The sequence below is a fragment of the Nothoprocta perdicaria genome, unplaced genomic scaffold (assembly GCF_003342845.1).
Source record: "Nothoprocta perdicaria isolate Ctin4 unplaced genomic scaffold, notPer1 scaffold_111, whole genome shotgun sequence".
NCBI classification, from domain to species: domain Eukaryota; kingdom Metazoa; phylum Chordata; class Aves; order Tinamiformes; family Tinamidae; genus Nothoprocta; species Nothoprocta perdicaria.
In genome coordinates this window covers 1,270,647-1,294,218 of record NW_020454217.1, presented here as the reverse complement: position 1 = coordinate 1,294,218, position 23,572 = coordinate 1,270,647, and the positions used below count along the sequence as shown (strand labels likewise).

The 23,572-nt window shown below is 39.8% G+C and overlaps 1 protein-coding gene across 1 annotated transcript in view; it reads left to right on the top strand.

Annotated features, from left to right (window-relative positions):
• PLCE1 (phospholipase C epsilon 1) overlaps window positions 1–21,164 on the top strand; it is a 102,482-nt gene extending 81,318 nt beyond the window's left edge. The window contains exons 14-32 of the mRNA XM_026051015.1: window positions 404–465; window positions 586–751; window positions 2,196–2,303; window positions 2,749–2,865; window positions 2,948–3,106; window positions 3,802–3,931; window positions 6,506–6,630; window positions 7,321–7,438; window positions 11,218–11,349; window positions 12,011–12,298; window positions 13,125–13,288; window positions 14,150–14,411; window positions 14,717–14,835; window positions 15,374–15,502; window positions 16,211–16,420; window positions 17,312–17,473; window positions 17,574–17,792; window positions 18,901–19,111; window positions 20,035–21,164. Coding sequence (XP_025906800.1) covers window positions 404–465; window positions 586–751; window positions 2,196–2,303; window positions 2,749–2,865; window positions 2,948–3,106; window positions 3,802–3,931; window positions 6,506–6,630; window positions 7,321–7,438; window positions 11,218–11,349; window positions 12,011–12,298; window positions 13,125–13,288; window positions 14,150–14,411; window positions 14,717–14,835; window positions 15,374–15,502; window positions 16,211–16,420; window positions 17,312–17,473; window positions 17,574–17,792; window positions 18,901–19,080 — 2,850 coding nt within the window. The 3' untranslated portion in view covers window positions 19,081–19,111; window positions 20,035–21,164. The remainder of the gene's footprint in view (window positions 1–403; window positions 466–585; window positions 752–2,195; window positions 2,304–2,748; window positions 2,866–2,947; window positions 3,107–3,801; window positions 3,932–6,505; window positions 6,631–7,320; window positions 7,439–11,217; window positions 11,350–12,010; window positions 12,299–13,124; window positions 13,289–14,149; window positions 14,412–14,716; window positions 14,836–15,373; window positions 15,503–16,210; window positions 16,421–17,311; window positions 17,474–17,573; window positions 17,793–18,900; window positions 19,112–20,034) is intronic.
• Window positions 21,165–23,572: the final 2,408 nt, after the last annotated feature.

The following is a 23,572-nucleotide window of genomic DNA, read 5'->3' as shown; positions in this document are numbered from 1 at the left end:
CCAACCTTAACCATTCTGTGATTCTGTAATCACCTTTAATTCAAGATAATGTTATGTTTGTTTAAGCGCAACATATAGAAGGGTCTGTGTTAACAGTCCATGGATGCTTCTTAATTTCTGCCTAAGTACTGACTCTGCTTTGATTAGGAGCTTGCATTAGATGACTTCCCAATGTTCCTTCCAGCCTCAATGACTCTAAAATTCTGAGCTTGCTAGTTTAATACACTTGATATCTAATTTGTAAAACAAGCACAAGCATATTGCAAACACTTACTACTTAAGCCATATAAATGCAGTCTGGATACAGACTGATTCCTTTGATGTAGAAGCTATAAAAATATGAAGAAGCCTTATATGTAAAAATTGTTGCATTGAAATCTGTTACATTTCTTTTTCGCTACAGAAATTTGAACCCAGTGTGAATATGTGCCAGCAAGGGCTCCTATCATTTGAAGGATTTGCAAGGTAATTAATCATGTTAATTTATGTATGTATATAAGGGTAGCATCAGTATATTGATGTTTGCATGACATTCACAAAATACTCAGCATAGTGTAAAATTTCCTCACATCTTCTCACCTCTAGATTTTTGATGGATAAAGACAATTTTGCGTCCAAAAATGACGAGTCACAAGAGAATGCTGAGGAATTGCAGTTTCCACTGTCCTATTATTACATTGAATCTTCACACAATACTTACCTTACTGGCCATCAGCTTAAAGGGGAATCCTCGGTAGAGCTCTACAGCCAGGTATATTAGATTGGATTGTTGTGTAGTTTTCAACATGAACTTGTTTGTTTAACTAGCAAACTAGAAACACGACCTTTTTGCTTTGAAAACCTAAATGTTCTAAGCCCGTGCTTGTAAAATATTGGAAAACATGATGTGTGGGAAAGCTGCCTGTGAGTGTAGTTGTGCTCAAATGCCTTTTCTAAGGCAAAAAAATGGGTTTAGTTTGAGATTCATAGCTTTTAGACACTAGTCAGTCTGACCCAATCTGCTATAATTAGACTTTCCCACAGGAAAGACTGATGTAATATTTTAGTTCATTCAGATGTCAAAAACACTCTTCAAACACTGTACAATGCACTGCAAAGAAATTTCTAGTAGAATAACTTCTAAAAACATTACTTCTAGGAATAATCTGCAGTTTTTTTAGACTTTATGCCCAGTTGGTGGTGAATAGGAAAAGAACAGTTTCTCCCTAGGGCTTGTGGTTCTGAGTTTGTTGGTGTATGTATATTTGTCTGTCTGTGTGTTTACCTAGAGAAAACATCAAACTTCCTGTGAGTGGTGCTTTCATTATTCACAATGTTAATGATTCACCACATGCATTAAATTGGGAAGGGTTCATGTGGAATCCCAGATGCTACTTCTCTTTGAGTTTTAAGACAGAGGGATGAGACTTGTTAGGAAAGGCTGAATAATGTAGTTGCAAAGGAGAAGAGCAGGAGAGCATGGTGTCAGAAAGCCTCTTCCTGGCCCTCAAGTATCCTTCCCAGAGGAAGGAGGGCCCTCTGCTTCCGCTCAGGGTGGCTGACTTTTGCAGATCTTCCTGCTTTCATGCCCTCTTCCATGGTTTTCTAGCAAGTACTGCCTCTAGTGATAAAGAATGGATGTAAATCCTGTTTAATGTCATTAAGATGGCCTGATACTTAGCTGTTGCAGCTATCATTATGTGGGGTGTTTGCTTGAAAGAGAAACCCACCCAAAATAGTATTGGCAAACAAACTGCAGCTGCCATGTGCAGAATCCATCATGGTAACAGCCAGGAAAATACTGTCATGTAGCTTTCCAGCTGCTCTTGTTGTAGATAGAAGTATAGAACTTATAGTTCTATATTTTTGTATTTTTATATTTCTGTCCCTGAGCACGTCAACCTAAGCAATAAGAACCACTCTGTGAATAGATTCCATGGGTCCTGAAGAACTATCATGAGTTTCTAAGCTTCATTTTACTTTCTATAAGGACGTATATGCCACCTTCTTAATTTCCCCATGGTTTCACTCTTTCTCTGTAATGCAGTTAGTTGGAGACTGTACCTTCCATGAGTTGTGTTTACTCTGTAGAGATTGCTCCTTCCATTAATTTTTCTGAAGCACTAGGCTGTGCAATTTAGCTGTGGAATATCTGTCTTCTGCTTTGATGTGAAACTGTGGCTTGCATGTGCTCACCCTCTGCACTTGTGTTGTAGGTTCTCTTACAAGGCTGTAGAAGTGTAGAATTAGACTGCTGGGATGGCGATGATGGGATGCCTATCATTTATCATGGGCACACGCTTACTACGAAGATCTCTTTTAAGGTATAGTGGTAATTGCATATGGAAATTAAAACTGAAAAAAAACCCAACATTTTTTCTCTAATGAAGAAAAAATTCTCCTAGAAAATTATGAATCCTAACAACGTAGGTCAATGACATTAAATAGACACTAGGCAGTACTTCATGTTCTCCTCATGAGAAAATGGAAAAAAACACCTCAATTATAAATACTATGCTTTTCAGATTAGATTTTTTAGCATATGTACTATAATTTTCTGTAGTTTTAGTTTCCACCTAAGTAAATACCTGTTTTCAGTTCTACTGTAAAAAGATGCTAGGCTAATTCATAGGTGTTCCACTTTTGGAAGCAAATTGTGGATTCTTTCTTCTCAGCGGAGAAAGCAAATGCATTTTCTCACTCTTCAATAAGTTAAATAAATGCTACTAAATAATCGTGTACTCTTGCAATAATCTTTCTTCCTCATAGGAGGTAGTCGAAGCTATTGATCGCAATGCCTTTATCACCTCTGACATGCCAGTTATCATCTCCATAGAAAACCACTGCTCTCTGCCTCAGCAACGCAAGATGGCTGACATCTTCAAGGTAGGCCACGCAGGATACCAAATGGTCCTAAGGACTTGTCTGGGGATTTTTCATAATAAATCACATGCTCTCAATATTTCAGAGTGTATTTGGAGATAAGCTGGTAACAAAGTTTTTATTTGAGAGTGACTTCTCTGATGATCCAATGCTTCCTTCACCTGGCCAATTGAGAAGAAAAATCCTGCTCAAAAACAAGAAGCTCAAAGCCCATCAAACACCAGTGGATATACTGAAACAAAAGGTAGAGTCCTTCCTTAACAGAAAGAACAATCATTAGAACTTTCGTTAGAAATCATTGACTTTTTTATTGCTGTTTCTGTATGTACAGCTGAATAATCTAGTGAATATTCATGCTTTGGTTTCAGTGGTTGCAAACTCCCTGTGGTTTGCAACTTTTGCAAATAAGTATAGAAGCCACACAGAAAGATACAGATACCTTCTCACAGAATTTTAGTGTATTTACTTCTGTAATATTTCATAACATTCTTATTGGCACCACATACCAGATGTGTTCAAAGTAAATGGGTCTTCACTCTCAAGCTGTTTTTAGGGCTTTTCCTAGTAGAAAATCATTGCCATTTATACCGTATGCTTGTATCAGAATAAGTGAATCACAATGGTAATAATAATATGTGGTCATTCTTCATCTTTTAACAAGGTTTAAACCACATAAAATAAAATACTCCAGGCTGGAAAAAGACACCTTTACTCTAAATAATGTCCAGTGGGGACATTTTTCCATCATCCATCAAGATTCTTATATTACTGTGTAGGATTCTATCAGTACAGTTATATTTAAGCTTGGTAATTTCATTTATCTCTTAGTATAGCTTTTCAGAACTTTCATGTTAATAAAGATGCAAGTAACAAAGAAGACTTGTGCTTTTTAAAAGTACTTATCAGTGATATAGTAAGTGATTTGGTCTTTTGCTCTAGGCTCATCAGCTGGCACATATGCAAGCACAGGCTAGCAATGGTGGTAGTGCTAGCACCCCCACATCCACCAATGAAGAGGAAGAAGACGAGGAGGATGAATATGACTACGACTATGAATCCCTCTCTGATGGTAACAATATGCATTTATTTATTGCAGTGCTGTTGCTAGACAACTGTCATAATAAGGCATTTAAATCTGATTCTAGTGCTTGATCAGAAATACTTTCATACTGTGAAAATAATTTGAACCAATAGAGGACTTTGTTAGTTTATCCCAGTATTAAATGTTCAAACTGCACAGTATATGGTAAATTACAGTGTTTACAAATATATTTTTTTTTCCTAAATTACGCAACAGTGATCATGCTCATTCATGTAGTGTACTCTGGGTATGTTCATCTGTATTCCATTTCTGAAGGAGTCCAGACACTTGAAAGTTCAAGACTGACCACAAGCTTAGTACTTGCCATCTCCCTGGCTACCATTAAATCAGTCGAACATGCAGATTTTCCAAAGCCTCCTTGGCTGCTCTTTAATCCCAGAGACCCCTGAAGACCCTATCTTAGCTACACTTTCAGCATAAGCTCTTCTCTTCCTGGGTAGAGTTGGAGAAGCTGCTCTGCCCTTGGTTCATGCAGGTAGATAGGGGTTGAAAGTGCACATCAGTATATAAATACATGAAAGGTAACACATCTAGGGCATTAAATTTAAACCACACTTATATGATTCCAAAGTAAAAACTGGCAGTAATAACTCAGAAAAGGTTGTAGAGTGATTGAAAGTTGTCAGAAATCATCAGTTTGCGGTGCAGTGGCAGCCAAAAAAAAACCCAGTAAAATACTGGGTATCCTTAGGAGCAGTATTGCCAACAAAAAGGTAATATGCAGCTGGTAATAAACTTAAGGGATTTGCTGCTACTGGAAATGATGGAGGCAGACAGTGTCAGAAGATTCCAGAAAGGACGAGACAAATTGAGGCACTACTTGAGGTTTATAAACTGACATTACAGGCAGCAAAGTACCCTTCAACATCGCTAATATACAGTGATAGTGAATGTTGGGGTGCTGTGAGGGCATGGACCAAACCTAGGGGCTTGGGTGTGCTCCCTAAATAGTGTCTGCTCTTTCACTGTCAAAAGCAGAACACTTGATTTAGATTGTTAGTCTGGCAAGTTGAGCATGTTCTCCAGGAATGAAATTGTTCACTTGTTGAACCTTCAAGTCTGATGGATACCTGTGCAAGTGTTAATCACTGCATTTAGCAAAGATGCAAGGCTTGACTATGCCCTGCAGCGCAGGACTTCTTTTCAGTCTCCCCTTATTTACATTATTTGTTACTGTGCTAGCATTTAAAAAGACATCACAAAATGCACAGCTGTGCACTTCAGCACATGAAATTGCTTACAGCACAGTATTATTTAAGCTACTAAGAAAATTTACGGGTGCGGTTGTGGGGCCTTTTTCAGTGGCATTTTGCTAGAGTTTGCAAGAGCAATATTTTGAGCTAACACAGAAAATAATATTTGAGCAATGTTGTAATGAAGAGAAAGTCTCAAAAATCCAAAGCCAGCAGTGAATATTCACAACTTGCAATATATGAAGGAACCTGTGGCATGATTTGCTGCTTTATTACAATGAGAATTTCTTTGGAATTTTTAATTACTTTAATATTTTGTCAAATCTAAATAATCTAATTAATAGTCTTAATTAACTAATCTAAATAATAGTATGTGAACTTTCTAAAGATTTTCAGATTTATTTTCCTTACTGATACATTAAGTTTGCATTAGGCTAATAGTTTTAAAGCTGACACTTTATTTTCATTTCTCTGTCTGTAAATCTTAATTTCCTTTACTCTTATTCCCTCTTTGACTCCGTTTCCCTGTAGCTGATGTCCTTAATGCTTCTCCTGCTGCTAACAGCCAGGAAGGTAAAGGCCGTTTGGTTGAGCATTTTAACTGCATGAAATCATCACTGCATTTCCAGCCCGTTAAAAGTGCCAGTGTGAATTTGTGTTTTCTACTTCATACTAAAAATATGTTCAGGTATTGGGTATTTTATTTGGCATCATTAACTGGTCTGGAGCCGTTGGAAGATTGCATGTGCAACACTGGTTATGCATAAAAAGAATATGGTCAAAGCATCAGGAATGAATAAAAACCATTCCTTTTGTGACAAGATAGTTTTAAAATTTTGGTCCCAAAGACCAATCAGTAATATACTCCAATAAGTATACTGAAGTAGATCTTTGAAGTAGAATTTCTCTAAAAAATAAAAAATGTTCATGTGTTCAGGTACACATAAGGAACGTAAGTGAACATGAGAAGGGAATGAGAACAACCCAAAAAGCCATTTGATATTTCAAAATGTGCAATTATTTGTTGTTCATGGATGTCGCTTAGTTATTTTCAGATGGCAAGCTTGAAGAAATTTTTAATTTATTAAATGATTTTGTTTTAAGCATCTTGTGAGCACAAAAGGATGGACTTTCAAAAAAGTGCAACACATTAACCAAAGCCTGGCCTTAACTTTTTAAGTAGCAAGTTGCTATGGAAGCAGAATGCTTTGACCAGTAAATGCATTATTTTGCCATCTGGTTATTCAGATAATAGTCACAGCATTATATCCAAATATTGTTAACTGAAATCAGATTTACAGTTGAAAATCTTTGGCTTTATGCTTATTCAAGACCCATTGATTTTTAGATAACATTCTTGAAGACCGACCTGAGAGTAAATTATCGAGTGATAAGCTGCAGTTTGAATATAACGAAGAGACTGCCAAAAGAATAAAGAAAGCTGATTGTGCTACTTACAGTAATAAAGGAAAGGTAGTACTGCTTTTTTCCTTCTTCCTTCTCTGCCACACTTTTGTATGCAACAAGCTTCAAAAGCACTTAGGTTGCTTAGGTAACCAAGACATCAGATGCCAAATGCACTTTAAGGAAGGCAAATATTCGAAAGCATGAAAACACACCAAAGAAAATGGATTATGTAGAAAAACCATTCAACATACTGTTCAAGGAAGGTCCTCAGAGGTTATTTTAGGTCCAGGTGATGTGGATGAAAATTTATATTATAGTCATCCTCACTGGAAAACTTTTTTGTAGCTAAATCCTGAAAATTATTTATATATTTAATTCCTGTTGACATCAATGAACTTCATTTATCCAGTAACTGAAGATTTCATGAGACTCCTCAGTATTTCTGTGTGTCTGTATAACTTAAAATATGGAACCATGGTATCGCTAGCTGTCAGACAATCAACCCCCTGCATTATTGCTTAGTAAACTGTAGTTTCTCCTGAACACACATCCTTTTTGTCTAAATTTTTGTAAAATGGATTATGATGGAGATCTTAGAATATTATCCCCGTATCAGTGACAGGTTAATGTATAAACCTGCACAAAAGAGATCTGTTAGGTAAAGACAGTAAACAATGAGATAAAGGATCTTAAGGGCATTAGTACCATACGCATACCTTTGTATGCGATAATTTTTTTTTTTGAATTATCATTTAGGTTTATGATATGGAACTGGGTGAAGAATTCTATCTTCCGCAGAATAAGAAGGAAAGCAGACAGATAGCGCCAGAGCTATCAGACCTGGTCATTTACTGTCAAGCTGTCAAGTTCCCAGGTAGGTACACTTCCCTGTTCTAACAAGTTTTGAACGTTCTAATTCTTTAGGCTATTATGTTTGTGTCTTGAATTCTTTAGTACTTTTCAAGCTTTTTCAAATGTAAGTAGTTAACTTTTTAAGGATCTGATAGTACATCAGTCTATATAATAGCTCCTGGCTGAGAAAGAATGTGCATAAATCCATTATGTGGAAATATATTTTGTCTTAGATAAAGGCTTGCAAAATTGAAATTTCCCAGTTTTTATAACTTCGAGAATAGCTGTCTTAGGGCTGTGTGGGTGACAGATGAGAAAAAGCTGTGTTTTAAAAGCTGTGAATTTCCATGCAGGGAGATAATGAATGGAGAATGGAATAAAACCTTGCAGAAAGAGTTTGTCGGATTTAAGCGAGCACGGTTTGGCGTATTTCACTTTGCCTGTGCTCCCCATATTCCATCCTTTCCTAAATGGATAGGAGGGAGCCACGCTGGGGCTGCACAGGCACACAGCACTTGTGCACGGGGTTCAGGAAGTAGGAGGGCGTTTCGTTTGTGCGGTGGGAAGAATCACGTTGGCAGAAGAGAAGGAGAGGCAGGAACGGAAGAGGAGATCACTGATAGTTACTTGTTCAGTACTGAAACATGAGGATGAGTAGCTTTTGGCTCAAATAGTGTACATGAATTCTTTTAAATTGAGAATACATTTTTTATTGGTGTGTTTAATGTTTTAAATGAAAAATCAGCTTTTTAATGGAATGGTTCTTGGTGGAAATAGCAGCAGTTCTGGCAATTCATGATCTTACGCAAACAGAACTATAGTCAGATCAGAGAAGCTAACCAAACATAAAATAGAGTCAAATATGCAAGATAAACATGCTGAAAAATGGAAAGACATACTTTCCTAATCTTTCCTAATTTAAGAATTGTAGGTGTTACATGTAACAATAATAACTTCTAAAAAATTCAAATTTGATACTCTCTTTTTAATAAAATTGCAATGTGATATCTTTCAAATAAAATATTTTCTTTTAAAGAATGTTATTAAAGATTAAACAGAGATATCTCAAGTTGTTCCAAACATTTTAACACACAAAGAAGTTCTGGTGTTCTAAAATAACTTCAAATTATTTCAAGTTTTTAATGTAAGTTTTAAGTTCAATTAGAAAAAAAATACTTTCTTCCCATATCAGATTTCTTCCTCTCGCTTTAATTAGAACATGAATGGAACCACTAAGAAGATGAATTCCTTTCAGAACTGAACACATGAAGCTATAGAAATTAGCTTTCCAACAGATTTGCATAACTGTCCTCTTTTGAGACAAATACTGTCTTTTCTGCAGTGGTTGTAGATACGCAGGCTCCCTGTGCTACTGATGTGATCTCTGCTCATCCGGAGGGCACAAGCTCAGAGCAGGCCTGTCTTCCACTGCTGTGCCCCACTATTGTCAATTAATAATGAGAATGAGGCCAGAGGACCCATGGCTACATAGATCCATTGAGCAGCTAAGGTTCTCAATCCTTACTCTCCTTACCTGACTTCAGTTTCAGTCTGTTGGACATCGTTGTGCCATTGTCTGAGGTAAAGACGACCTGTTCTTTCGGGTGCCCAAAGATCTGAGCAATGGAGCACCCCTGAGCATGATACTGCTGTGACTCACTTGTACCAATCTTCTAGAAATCAAAGTGGACATAGAAATGGCACCCTGCAGGTGTGCCAGCAGATAGTTGTTGAGGTCTGCAACCCCTCTGGCTGTTGGCTGTTTCCTAGGCACACACAGTGAGAAGTCTTAACCTGACCCCTTCTCATGGTTAGACTAGGAAGGGCAGGGAGTTTTGTCATCCCCTGGATTAAAAGTCTGAAAGCAGGAAAACTGCCTTTAATTTTAAACTGCTGGGTTGTATCTAGTCAGAAAGAGTAGTAAAATCTGTAATCCGAAGGATAAAGTATATATAACCCCCCTATATACAGGGGTTGTAGGAAGAGAGGAAACAAGACTTGTTCTGTCTTTGCGGCAGTGAGACAGGGTCTAAGTTGCTCCTGCTTTGACCAAGAACCAGGTGACTTCTGTGTCTCTTCCAGCTTCCATTATTTTCTGAGTTTATGATTCTGTGATTAGGTGATACTGTAGTTTGGAGTCAAGTTTGAACCGGAGTGGAAAATGGAGCTTCCCTCTGAGGAGAGGCCTGTCCCTTGCCAAGCATGCAAGGCCTTTGGGAAGCCGAGGGAAAAGGCCCTGCTTGCCTGCAGCCGGGGCCTGCAGCTCAGTTACCTTCATGTTTTGCACTGCACTGCCCAGCGACTTATGAGCTTAGTTTGTTGCCTCAGCGACTGTCTCCACAACAGGATTTTGAAATGTGGGTCTTGCTTGCCAAATGCATTTGATCCATTGAAAACTGATATTAAATAGCTCTGGAAGCACATAGTCCAGAACTGCTCATTTTCTAGTCACTTCATATTCCTTGATCTCAACCTCTATCATCTTTTGCTCTTTATGAGTCTGCTTTGGTCCCGAGAGATACTAGGTCTCCAATCCTGAAAACATGTATGTATACAGGAATTTTTACTAACCCAGGGAGTCCTACTGAAACTATAATCATAACTTCACCAAGTGCATGTAGACACGCTATAAAGACTGAGACCTGAAGATTTACATCTGTGGACTGATTTCAGTAGAACAGAATTTATCATCTCCTCTTATGATTTACAGTTGTACTTAAAATAGGGTATTAGCTCCAGAGCTGTCTGGGGGCGGGTGAGGCCGGTGGGAGCAGGGGGATGGCACCGGGTGAAGCCGCTGCCCGGTGCCGGGGCAGACCCGGGAGCGCCTGCTCTGTCCCGGGGCTCTGCGGCGTTCCTCACCGCGCTCCGCTGTGGACCAGGGTGGCTGCTGGGTTCTGACTTGGCTTTTATTTTCATCAGCTACATGGTCTGTTGAAGTAACGGGAAGGAGGATGACCTTTAAAAGAATGAAATCTGTTTACTTCACTGGGATTTAGATCATGATAGTAATGATTATTCTACTGAAATGTGTATGTTTGAATAATAGCTATAATAGAGCTTTCCAACCCCACTTTTGTGTACATATTGGCCACTAAGTGTCTAATGGATTTTGCACACTATTTCCCCTCACTGAAATAAAAGTTCTAAACAGAAGGAGGTAGCTCAGAAAAGACTAGGTTAAGTTAGAGGTTAAACAGGTATGTTTAACCTGGGGAGATTTCCTTTCTTATATATTCAAATTGTATTTTGCATTTAGTTAATTATGTGGTTACCGTATTTGATCAGTCAAATCCAGTGATATTGAATAGTGCACAGTTTTATTGTCTGCGTAGAATGGATTTTTAAAACAATTTTAAAGGTGAATGTATTGGTACTGTTTCTGCAAAGTTTTCTAGTGTTTGTTAGGACCTTCTAGTGGTTTGAGATAGAGCTGCAGCCTTCCTCAAGCCAAAAATTAAAATAGAGAAGAGTTACATCACGCAGATTTCTCTGTCTTGCTTTCATGTATGTTTTTAGTACATTATATGTTACATTTTACATGCTATATAAACACATTATTGCATATATGACATTGTATATGTTTGTATATCTGTATATATGCATGAACGCGTGTATTTATATATAAGAGTATGTATGTGTGTAAGGTTGTTGGACTTGTATTATGAAGTACAGAATTTAGCCTGCATACTATATAGCGGGAAAATTCATGTCTGAGAAAATAATGTAAAAAATTATGGAAAATGTCATGCCCTCTTGGTCATGTTTTTTGGCTCATTTATCTGACATTTATGGGAACAGGCTTGTCAACTCTAAACCCATCTGGCTCCAGCAGAGGAAAGGAAAGGAAAAGCAGGAAGTCCATTTTTGGCAACAATCCTGGCCGACTAAGCCCTGGGGAGCCAGCAACTCTTGCCAAAGCATCTGGAAAAGGTAAAGTTTGCATCTTCTTTCCCCAGTCACGTGGAGTGACTCTGTAACCCAACCAGGCCATGCACCAGGCCACGTTGTTAAAGATCAAATACTTTATAATGTACAAGCTGTTGAACTTTGGATTGTTTTTTCATTAGCAGGGCAGCTATTACAGTAACACTAAAGAATTAACTGTACTGGAATGTTAGAATAGAATTAATTGATCAGGATGATAAAGATCCTGAATCATAAATGATTAAAAAATAAAATACATTTTAAATGATGCATATTAGAGGTTATATCTTTAAAGACATGAATTAATACTTTTTTTTTTAAAAAAAAAAAAAAACAGTTTCTGCACTGGAAATATTTTGGTAGTATTGCTGATCAGTCTTCTAGCTAATCTCTATTACAGTAGTGTTGTTAAGGGAAGCCAGTAAATGCTTCTGTATGAAAATGTTTTTAACACATCTGCTTACAGTAAAATTTAAATATTTAAGCATAGTTTTATTTCACTAACTGTTCCTACTGTATAAGAAGAAACGGGACACATTTTGAGCAATTTCACTTTCCAGGATCCCCAGTTTGCCAAAGTGTAAACATGTACTTCACTGGAGAACTTGGAATTCTTGGAGTCTTCAGACTTGCAGCTGTAACTTGCAGATACTGTTTATTTTTCCAGGCCCGTTTGATGTGATGCGGCAGACCTGGGAAGATCCTTGTTCTTTTAACTCGCCAGCCTCCCTGAGCGCCATCATTAGGACGCCCAAGTGCTACCACATCTCCTCGCTGAACGAGAACGCGGCCAAGCGCCTGTGCAGGCGCTACTCGCAGAAGCTCATCCAGCACACGACGTGCCAGCTGCTGCGCACGTACCCCGCGGCCACGCGCATCGACTCGTCCAATCCCCAGCCCCTCATCTTCTGGCTCCACGGGGTTCAGCTCGTGGCCCTGAACTACCAGACAGACGGTATGGGGTTGAGCGCTGCACGTTCTGGCACATCTGTATGCGATACACGTCCTTCTTAAATTCTGAATTGGTATCTGACCGTTTCCATTACCTGCTGTCTATTCTAAGGGAACTTACCTGCCTAGGTGCTGCAGCATGAGCCTGTTCACACAATTACAATCTATAATCCTTAAGAATTGGGATCCCAGAATTCAGGAGTTTATGGCAGCAAATCTGATAGCAGAAACCTACCAGGATAGCAGCACCTCCCTTTTTTTTTATTACTGTGGAAAGGGTTTTTTTCCCCCCACAATTTCAGTGGCCATTATCTATTTCTGCTAATTTTGAGAATTAAAGATTAATTAATAAGGATCGAGAATTAAGAATTAATAAAAGAATACTGAACCATTTTTATTTAGAGTTGCCTTCTTGGATGCTGCTTTAGTGTCAGGGAATTTCTGTGCCATGTTCTATCCCATTCTCTCCCCCTTTTGGAAATGAAAGGATGTGTTAGGTCTGTAAAGCTGTTACAGCTGGTGCTTTTTCATTCTGCAGTTTGGGACAATTATCTAGATACTTGTCAGGGTGTAGGCAGTCCTACAGTTGGATAAAAATATCAGAGACAAGGATAGAAAAGAATGAACTGTTCTTACAGTTTTATGGTTTTGGATAGATGAAATGTGTAAATCTAGTTCTAAAAACAGCTAGCTCTACCAACCAAATATAAATGTGTAGTACACAATTGAAACTCAAAGAGGCTGCTAAAAGCACGGGTTTGCCTTCCTGGTAGGAGTTTTTCCCATTGTGTTGCTGCTGTTGGTCAGTCTGGGCTGTTTTGCTTTCACAGATCTTCCCCTGCAGCTGAACGCTGCCATGTTTGAAGCCAATGGTGGCTGCGGATACGTTTTGAAACCTCCTGTTCTGTGGGATAAAAGTTGTTCAATGCACCAGAAATTTTGTCCTTTAGAAAGAGACCTGGATAACAAGGAACCAGCTATATACTCCCTAACAGTAAGTACATTAAAATGGTAGTTCAAACAGCCAGATAGATAGGAATAAACAGGTAACCACAGTCTTAAACCAGAATTAGCCGTGCTTCAATACGGAAAGACTGTACCTGTAATTGTTGTTGGCACTTGTGAAGATCAGCGTAGCTACAAGAAATTGTACGGGGAAGGAGAGAATGTTAATCTTTGTTTATTTGGTGTTTGGTACTCATACTTCTATTGTTTCCTGCACAATAATTGACAGAACCCAGTCCTGAAACATTTTTAGTGGGCTCAACAGCAAAACATTACAGGTGTCATCAAATATTTATCATGTTTATGAAACAAAAAGCTGTAGTGAATATTGAAATATATGTGATATATTAAAAAAAAAAAGCCATATAATAGATTATTTATGGAGTTATGGTAAAAATTTGGATTCTAAGAAGCTAATGCTTCCAGGAAACGCTTCCGAAAATTGAGATCCCTAAGAGTTGACATTTCCTGAGTGGTGGTAATCGCAGCCCTTGTTCTTTTGTGCCAGAGGTCAGTGTCAGAGTAACTGAGAAGAAAATTTGATCCTTTTGCCTCCATTACCAGTACATTCTTTCTGGATTAACTTTCAGATGCCTCGCGTGGCCACAGTCATGATATACGGTGAACTTCTTTTTTCAGAGGACAGACACCATAGCAACTGCGTGTGGTTTAGGCAGTTCTGCTTCTGAAGTTACTGCCCTGGCAATTACAAAAGTAGAGGAGTATTGTAATTAAATCAGTGTGCCAACAAACAGTGCAAGCAGTGTGATAAATAATATTCAGCTAAGGACTGGGACAGAAGAGGAAATTGCTGCACTAATTATTTTCTCCGTGTGCTTCTTGGCTTCAGATTGTGTCGGGCCAGAATGTCTGTCCCAGCAACAGCACAGGAAGCCCTTGCATCGAAATCGATGTCCTGGGGATGCCGCTCGACAGCTGCCACTTCCGCACGAAGCCTATTCATCGCAACACCCTCAACCCCATGTGGAACGAGCAGTTTCTTTTCCGGGTTCACTTTGAAGATTTGGTCTTTCTTCGATTTGCAGTTGTTGAAAATAACAGCTCAGCTGTAACAGCTCAAAGAATCATTCCCCTCAAGGCTCTAAAACGAGGTAAAAAAAGTTTGTAGTGCCATTGTGTGGCCGAATGGTCCAGGAGAGGCCTGGCCGGCCGGGTCCTTCCTGGGCTAGTGGGCACTGGTACCGCTGCAGCGTTTGGTGCTTTGTGCTGTAGTGCACACGGGAGTGTACACGCAGCGTAATCACAGTGCTTTGCTGCTACAGGCATAGCAAAGGCTTTAGATACCTCAGTTGTACATCTCTGAATCAGGTGTCCTAGGATGTTTCACGTACTCATTAAAAGGTTTTTTTTTTTTTTTTCTTTCTCCCCCTTTTTTTTTTTTCCTCTCTCTGACTAGGCTATAGACATGTCCAACTCCATAACCTGCACAATGAAGCTTTAGAAATTTCAAGTTTGTTCATAAACAGTCGGAGAATGGAAGAAAGTCCATCTGGAAACACTCCGCCTGCATCTGTGGTAATTCAGTTGCATTTCTGAATGCTGCGTATTTTTGTCTCAATTAGTAGAACAGTGTGAAGAGTTTTAAGATCAATTGTTCAAAGAAATTACGTCCAAAGCCCTGCATATTTCAGAAGCATCTTGAGGCCCCAATCCTTTGGGTTATCCTTCCTAGCACAACAGAGCATTCATGCTGCAGGATCCATGCATTCCTCTATGCACGGATCATAAACATTGCATCTGAGTCACACAAGAGATGCAAATTAAAGAAATCAAGTTTTTGTTGGAATAGTGAGAATACAGTAGAATTCCATGAGAAAAGATGGAGTCCATACTTCCATACACATTTTATACATTATACGCATAGATGTATGTACATATATACATATGCATATATATATATATATATACACACACATATATATATGAGCCCTGTGTTAGTTGGTTATATGTTCTCTGTCCAGCTCCTATAGCTCGTATGTGCAGTTTCTTTTAATGTAGCCTCTGATTACTGCGCCTGTGGGTACCAGTACCATGATGCCCGTTGTCTCAACAGCTGTTCAGCCCAGCCGACCGGAGAGCTGCTGCCGCGCACAAAGTGACTGTTCACGGGTTCCCAGGCCCTGAGCCCTTCACTGTTTTCAGTGTAAGTGGGGGGACCACAGCAGCGCAGCTGCTACACCAGGTAAGGTGCCCGCTGCATCGCAGCCCGACTGCAAGAGGACACTGGGCTCCCTGCAGTGACAAAGGCAGAATCATTGTAGCTTGTTCATCACAGCAAGGGGTTGTCTGAGCAGTGTGTCACTGTGCAGTGTAACTGCAGAGTATCAGAGAGGTCTCCCAAATCTTGACTTCTGATAATGGGTTTTTAATCTTACATCATATCTCCCAGTAGTATTCTAATATTTGGGTATGTGCATATGAGAAATCTTTCTGACTGATGGAGTCAGCAGGCTGTCCTGGAAGAGGGCAGATTTTTTTTGTGCAATTCTTTGAACTTGAGCATCGTAGGAATACAGGGTAAAAGTTAGAGGGCTAAGTTCATGAGTAGAAAAACCATTTCACTCAACAGGGGTTGTTGTTCCAGCAGTGGGAAAAGACTGTACTGTCCCAGGATTATGAATAAATTGCCTGGGCAGCCAAAAAGGACAGAAATAAGCTTAAATAGTACTGCCTTGTCTGGAATAGTTGAGCTGCTTGGCTGGTCTAAAGACTACATTACTCCGGAGTAAAATATCGGTGTAATAATAGCACATCAGAAAACTTGCCTGCACTATCAGAACTGTTACTGATTTTTAAAGCTTTTTATTCATATTCATTTATAGCTACTAATTATGCAGTGCTTATATTTAGCCCCCTATAAGCTCTGTGTGTGTGTTGTGGTCTGTCTTAGCTCTTGGCTAGCACCAAAGGCACTGAGTCATGTGCCACAGACTATTTTCTGATGGAAGAGAAAAGTTTTATATCTAAAGAAAAGAACGAATGCAGAAAACCGCCATTCCAGAGGGTGATTGGTCCTGAAGAAGGAATAGTGCAGCTTCTGAACAGCTGGTTCCCAGAAGAAGGATATGTTGGAAGGATTATCTTTAAAACCCGAGAGGAAGTAAGTCTGCTTTAGATAAATTGTTATTTACATAGATAGCTAAAAATAGCTGTCAGGACCAGGAAACAAAGCATGATATTTATATCAGTGTTCAGTGCATGATGTCTGTGCTGTGCACACCTTGCAAAAGCAGCCACCCCCGAGGACAGCTCGCTGCAGTGCCCCGCAGTAAGCGGCCCCGAGAACAGGATTTGATGGCACTCAGCTCCGTCATCAGCCATCACTGGATGCTCTCAGTGCCGTGTTGTAACTGGTAGTTCCAGTTTAATGGCAATCAAGATGTTGACATGATACGAAATAATATAGAGTAATTTATACTGGGGCGGGCAGGGAGGGGTCACAGGTAACAGAACACCAGGCCACAGTTCAGATGTCTGCAAGTTTGTGGGATTTTTATTGTTGTTGTTCTTCAGTAAAATTAGAAAGGACTTTATATATGAAGTACCCTAATAAACTCAATGCAATTATCCATAGCAACTTAGAACAGTGAAAGGGATGTTTCTTTTAATTTAAGGTAGGAAGATGGTGCGGTTATTTCATTTTTTTTACTATGGATGAAACATCCACAGCTTGAACAGCTATCAGTGATGACTCTTGTGAGAAAAAGTGGTCAAAAAAAGTAAAAGACACCTAATGACCTGATTTGCAGAGGCACTTTCTTTGACCAGTTCTGCCTAAGTATTGCCTGCTGAGTCTGAACACAGTAATGTATGTACACATTAGTTATAAATAGATTTCTTTTTACATATAGAACTGACAAACACAAAACACCTTTTGTTTACATGCATGTTCCTCTCACTTCATTCCTTTGGAATTAGAAAACCACCTTGCCCTCCAGCCATTCGTTACCTCTCTGAACGAAGCAAATCCGTCTCTCCTTTGCCTCTCTAGAATTTCAACGAGCGGAACTCCTTGCAGGACACGAAGGAGGAGGCGCCCGGCAGCGCCGAGGACGACAGCTTCTTCGTCCAGGTGCACGACGTGTCCCCGGAGCAGCCGCGCACGGTCATCAAGGCGCCGCGCTTCAGCACGGCTCAGGACGTCATTCAGCAGGTAGGGGCTCGCACCAGGTACGTGCTCTGCTCCCGGCACCAGCTGAGCTCAGCCAGTACCAAATTGGGACCAACATTGTCTTTTTTGTCCCTCTAAACAGACTCTCTGCAAAGCCAAGTACTCCTACAGCATTCTGAGCAATCCCAATCCGAGTGATTATGTCCTGCTGGAAGAGGTGACCAAGGAGCCAGCTAACAAGAAGTCCTCAACGCCTAAACCATCCCAGAGGATTCTCTCTGATCAAGAGTGTGTGTTTCAGGCCCAGAGCAAGTGGAAGGGAGCAGGAAAATTTATCCTTAAACTCAAAGAACAAGTTCAGGTAAGAGATTAAACAGCTGCTGCAGCTTTATATATCAATTGTGTGATCAGTTTTGCATATTGTTAACATAGAGGGAGGTGCTAAATGGTCAAATAAGATTTTACCGTGGCCAGAAGTTTCACTTGGTATGTGCTAGTAATGGAATCAGCTTTAAAACAAACAACAAAGCACTAAACTGTAGAATGAACAGGAAAGTCTGAAAACAAGTCACAAAGAACAGACTTAAGAGAGTCTGCATATAACAGCTCAAGCATATTGGCCTGAGTATGAAACAATGTGCTGTGCTTTCAGAGTCAAGTTGCCACCTCTTGTACTCGTAAGACTAGAACCATGGACTTGCTCAGTACCTCTGCTTGACATTTTTTGCAATATTTAATGAGGCTTAAGATCAGGAGGTAAATAAAATCTTACAGGAGATACCTCAGCATTTTACAGGACGAGAAGTTAGAAGAATGGGGGAAGAAGAGACCACAACAGAAAGCAGAGGCCGCTTTTCTCTGCACCTCCAGTTGCTGCTTCATTGAAGAACTTCACCAGTTACATCCTGCAATGTGATTGTCTTACAGCCTGCGACTGCCCTGCCCACCTTTATCTTTTGCTATCAGCTTTCTCATTTTCAAAAACTTCTGGCTGTGGTGCCCTGCCTTCTAAGAGAGGAGCATTCAAATGAGAAGAACTAATAAACTACTGGAATAAAGTCTCCTTTCTTCCTACCCAATGAAAAAAATGTTCTGTCTGTTTATGTCGGGCTCACAAAAATGGAATACTTCTCTGTTTGGGGAGTAACTGCACTGTCCTTTCCAGCAGATGCCATCAATCCAGAGCAGTTGTTGCTTTAAACTAGCAGAGTTGTGAGCTCAGATGTTAGAGAAGTTTATACAAAATTTGCTAAGCACAGTCTTAGTCTTTGACAACACATAATTTTCAAATAATTTGTTTATTGGAACAATGAGAAAAATGTGCTTGGCTATGAAAGAACTGCTGCACTGATTTGAAGCCAGGCTTGCTTAGAAATATCCTAGATGATTTCACACCAAATTGTTGTATTTTGAAGCTATAATGATATATTAAACTAGTTCTGCAATTGTTTTTTTCTTGTTTTCTACAGGCAGCACGAGATGACAAGAGAAAAGGCCTTTCTTTTGCCAGTGAACTCAAGAAGTTAACCAAGTCAAGCAAACAGTATCGGGGGTTCGTGTCGCCCGCCGTGCAGCTCTCGCCAGACAGTCCCCAGAGCAGGGACGAGAGGTCTGCGTGCAGCCTGACGTTCAGTGACATGATGGAGTAGCAGCCCCGCTGCCTGCACTGCCCTCGGACAGGTATGAGGCACCTGCTTCTGATTCCAGCTCCAAACAGTCACTTAATGCACAACGTATGGTGTGTTTCTTTCAAAGATAAACAACTGGGAGCTACTAGGGATGGGCAGAAAGATCCATGGAAACTTTAGTTAGTTAGTGGTGTGCACAGACAAGAACCTGCATGTAGTGGTGGTCAGTTCCTTACTATGACACCTAAAGCGAGTCGAAATGGTGTGAAAACTGGTATTTGACTCCCACTTTTCCCCCATTAAAAACAAAAAATGAAGCAGCACGTAGCAGCCTAGTTCATATTATGCATTATAGTAGGCAACAACCAACTGTATTTTTAATTAACCACAAAAATCAAAGTATCCAGTAGAGCTTTTGGTATTGTTACACTACATGCATATAAGAAGATCATTGGGATTGATGGTCTCTTTTCAAGCTGAAATAGGTTTATGCTTTTAATTTTTCCCTATGAGAGAAACTTTTAAAAACTTTATTAGTTTAGTTTTAGTTAAAGCTTTTAACAAGCTTTTACTATCCTTTCTGTATTCTGTATTTCTGTAGTTTCTTGTGATTTGCTTGACTTCAAATAACAAATGTGCCACATTAGACTGTGCCATTTATATAAAGATAGTGCAACCAGTTTCTTGCCCATCGATTTACACTACACAGAGATGTGCACAATGCTGCCTACTGTGGCATTGATATATCACCCGAGAGGCTGTAACTTACTAGAAATAAAGAAGAAATCCAGTTTAGTGATGATAATCCCATTCAACATAGAATGAATTTAAGTTTACATTTCCTCCCCACATAAATTATCAAAACATTATCTGGTCTGTATTATCATACTATTGCTCAATTATTATACTGTCCCAATTCAAACAGTATCATTTGCAAATATTTCAATTTTGAACAATTTGGTATCTTCCTTCTAGGTTCCAGGTTACTATAAAGACCCTAAATCATCAGGGGAAAAAAAAAAGAATTCAAGGAAAGCAAAGTAAATAATGGAAAGATCCTAAGAAACTCCCTCCTCTTCTGCATTTGTTCATTTTGTTGAGAACTGGAACCTACACCAGTGCAGCCTCTCCAGCGTCCGCAGGCCGTGGTGCTGAGCTGCTCCGAACTGGAGAAGCAGCCGGCGCCCTGGACGGGCCCTCACGCTAGGAAGGCCACGTGGGGCGGAGGAATGGGAACGGGGCTGTCACCACGCGGGAGATCCCCTTCTTCCCGTTTATTTTCACATCTGCAGATTCTCGGTAGGCAGATGAAGCAGCTTTCGTGGACTATATGTTATAAACAAACATGCCCTCATCCCAACTTTTTGTTTTAAGCAAAAGATCGTTTTAACTGTTTGTCTCAAGGGGAACCAGAGGCAGAGAACTAGAACCAGAGTATTATGTGTATTATATTAAAATAATGCACTTTTACCTAAAGATTCCTGTTCAACACTGTGTTAAGTGATTGTAAAGAGATTTAACTATATTGTAACTTCCTTAGCATATCGATTTAACTTTGGTGAATATACACAAAATGCTCAAATTATTTATGGTTTATCTACTTCAACTTTAACAAAATAATGTACAATAATAGCTAAATACATCTACCAGTAGTGATCCTTTGACAAGGAACAATATTTTCTTCTTACAAATCCTGTTTTTCCAGACTTACGTTTAAAGAAAGAATGAATATTTATTATCCTCTTCTAAAGTATGTGCCATTGTATAATATATTTATCATATACTACTTTTTAGAAACTACTACTTTTTTCACCTATCTCTGGATTTAGAGGAAAAAAGATTTTAACTTTTCAAGTTGTTTCTTTTCAGCTAAAAAGAAGTTAGTATCTGAAACTGAAACTTAAACAGTGTACTGAAAAATGCAATTCACATTGCAAAAGCTGAAATTCAAAAAACATTTTCATAAATCAGAAAATGTCTATAGTTATTCTTTACTCACCTCTCAAACCCAGAGCGTATAAAGAACTTTCACACTACAGCTCCTGACATTTCTGTTAACATAGAAACACTGTTGTAAAGTTTTATATGTGTTTGCTGAATTTGTCTTTTGAAGTTGCGGTCAGTTGTGGCTGTCTCTTGCTTCTCTCCTCGGGAGCTACTGCTGGGCCTAGTTACTCACAGCCCCCCGGGCTGGCTGTGGCGGGGCAGGGAGCCTTGCTGGCTCCTGCCGGGGCTCGCAGCCCCTGCTTCGCCTCCCCTCGGCACCCCCAGCAGGGCGATTCAGTGCCCTGGCAGCCCAGCAACACGGGCAGCGCCGGTGGCGCCGCACGGGCACCCGGACCCGGCACCAACCGCGGCCACTTTGAGGAGAGCAGCGCTGGCAGGCAAGGCGCAGAGCAGCAGTGGGACTAACGTGTGTGTCCCCTTGCTAGGCTGGGGAAAGGCCTTACAGGCACTAATCCTACAGGCAGCAAAGTAAAGAGATAAGTAATTAGCAATTTAAAAAAAAAAGAGGAAGAAAGCAGTTACGGATTAATAAGCTATCTGGCAGAACTTACACTGGGTCCCCAGAAGCTGTGCAGCCCCGAGTACAGGCTAGGGACATTCCTACAAAGTAATCGCTTCCAAAGCAGAAAGTGCCCCCTTGAGGTCATTTCCAGCCTTAAGGAAAAATAGCTACAGCCTCCAAGAAAATCCTAGCTCCTTGTGCACGTCCCACTGTTCATCTTCAGCACTGCTGTAGCAAAACAGCAATCTGCACTTCCAGCAGTTGTCATCCCCCTCCTAAATCCCCAGCCACCCCCAGCTCACAGTACTGTGCACATGCTGAGGAAAAGGCAGTGAGCAAGAAGTTGGACACTCCGATTTAGCCTTCTCTAGAGTCATTAGTTTAGATTTCTATTGCAAATGATTATGGGACACATAAGATTCTATATACAGCTGAATTTAAATGGATTTTGGTATATTATTTGCTTGGCTACTAGGTAAAATGCTTGAGTGGCACCACTGTGTACTCTTAAAACCCAGAAAAATAATAAAAAAACTAAAGGTTAAGAAGTTACTCTTACAACCTCAACTTGGAAAGTTATCCAATAGGTTCAAAATCTGTTACTACCAGTAACAGATATCCAGTAAATGTATGTATTTACTGGCCAGGTGAACAGAAACTGGTCAGAGAGTGGCCTTACTTGTCTTGACAAATGTTAATTGCAACATACGCAGACTCTATAAATGAGTATATGCCTTTCCCTCCCCTGGCACATGCAAAATGCAAGACTGATATGGAGCAAAACATTCTAAGTGCCTAATTCTGCACAGCTTTATATGCACTGTTTGCTTTGGGAGCCTAATACACAATTCAACTGATAGAGTTTTTGGGTTTTTTTTTTTTTTCCCCACATTATAAGGAATCCTTTAGCACCATTTACTTTCCTGAACAATTTCCATGTACCTATTTAGCAGCTTTAAAAATATACATAGCAATGAAAATAAAATTCCTAGCATTATCTTTACTATCCTAGAAGTCTGGGAGACAATTGCAATTGGATTATAGAGCCGACAGCACGAGGTTTCATACACACGTCATCATCCATTAGTAGTTTTCTGTCACAGCATGCTAAGAAAGAGACCTCCCTGGGAAAGCAAGGGACAGCCACAGCCAAGTCACACTGTGCACAGCAGCTCTAATGCTAGCCTCAATCTGGCAGCAATTTAAAATAACCCGAGTTTGTACTATTTCTGCTAACACAATAATTGTCTAGTTATGGGAACAGTTTATAGAGGTACATGTCTCCTCAGTCAAGGTCGAAGCAGCTTTTGTTGTTTATTACAGGGAAAGGAAGCTATTTAGCTTTATAAGCATTTAGAGGGTTGTAAGGCTAATTGTTCTCTTTGAGTATTTTCATTAATGTGCATACATCTGTTAATCAGTTTAAGAGTCTAGGTACTGGTAAACATCAGAGTATACATTTTGGTGGAATATAGTTCATCTTTGATAAAGTTAGAAAGAATTAGCGTATACTTGCATTTGCATTGGTTCCAAATAGCCTAAAAATGAAAATATAACACTGCTTGAAGCATGAAACAGAGAAGTTTTATGAAAGTTAAACAGATGTCATGCGCTGCATTATTATTCTAATAGGAAAGTTTTTCCTGGCTGTCCTGCTCTGTCCTACCACTGACAAAGTAACTTTCGTCCCTTTCGGTGTTTTTGGCTGGGCACGGACACTAGTTATGGGGGAAAAAAAAAATGTTTTTCACATTACAAACTACTTAAAAAGGAAGCAGCTTCCAGAGGAAAGTGTGAAAGAAAGGAATGTTAAGTATCAACACCTTTCAGAAATGTGCAGTCTCAGAGGGGGAGCAGGCCTCCCTCTGAACAGCTTACACGTGGAAAGCTCCCACCCCATTGCCTGTGGGCCATAGAGAAATATTCTATATTTTCAACTCCCTGCTAACGTTCTCCCAGTGTCCTGCACAGCATGTGCTGCTTGCAGTGCTGTGGCCGCACAGG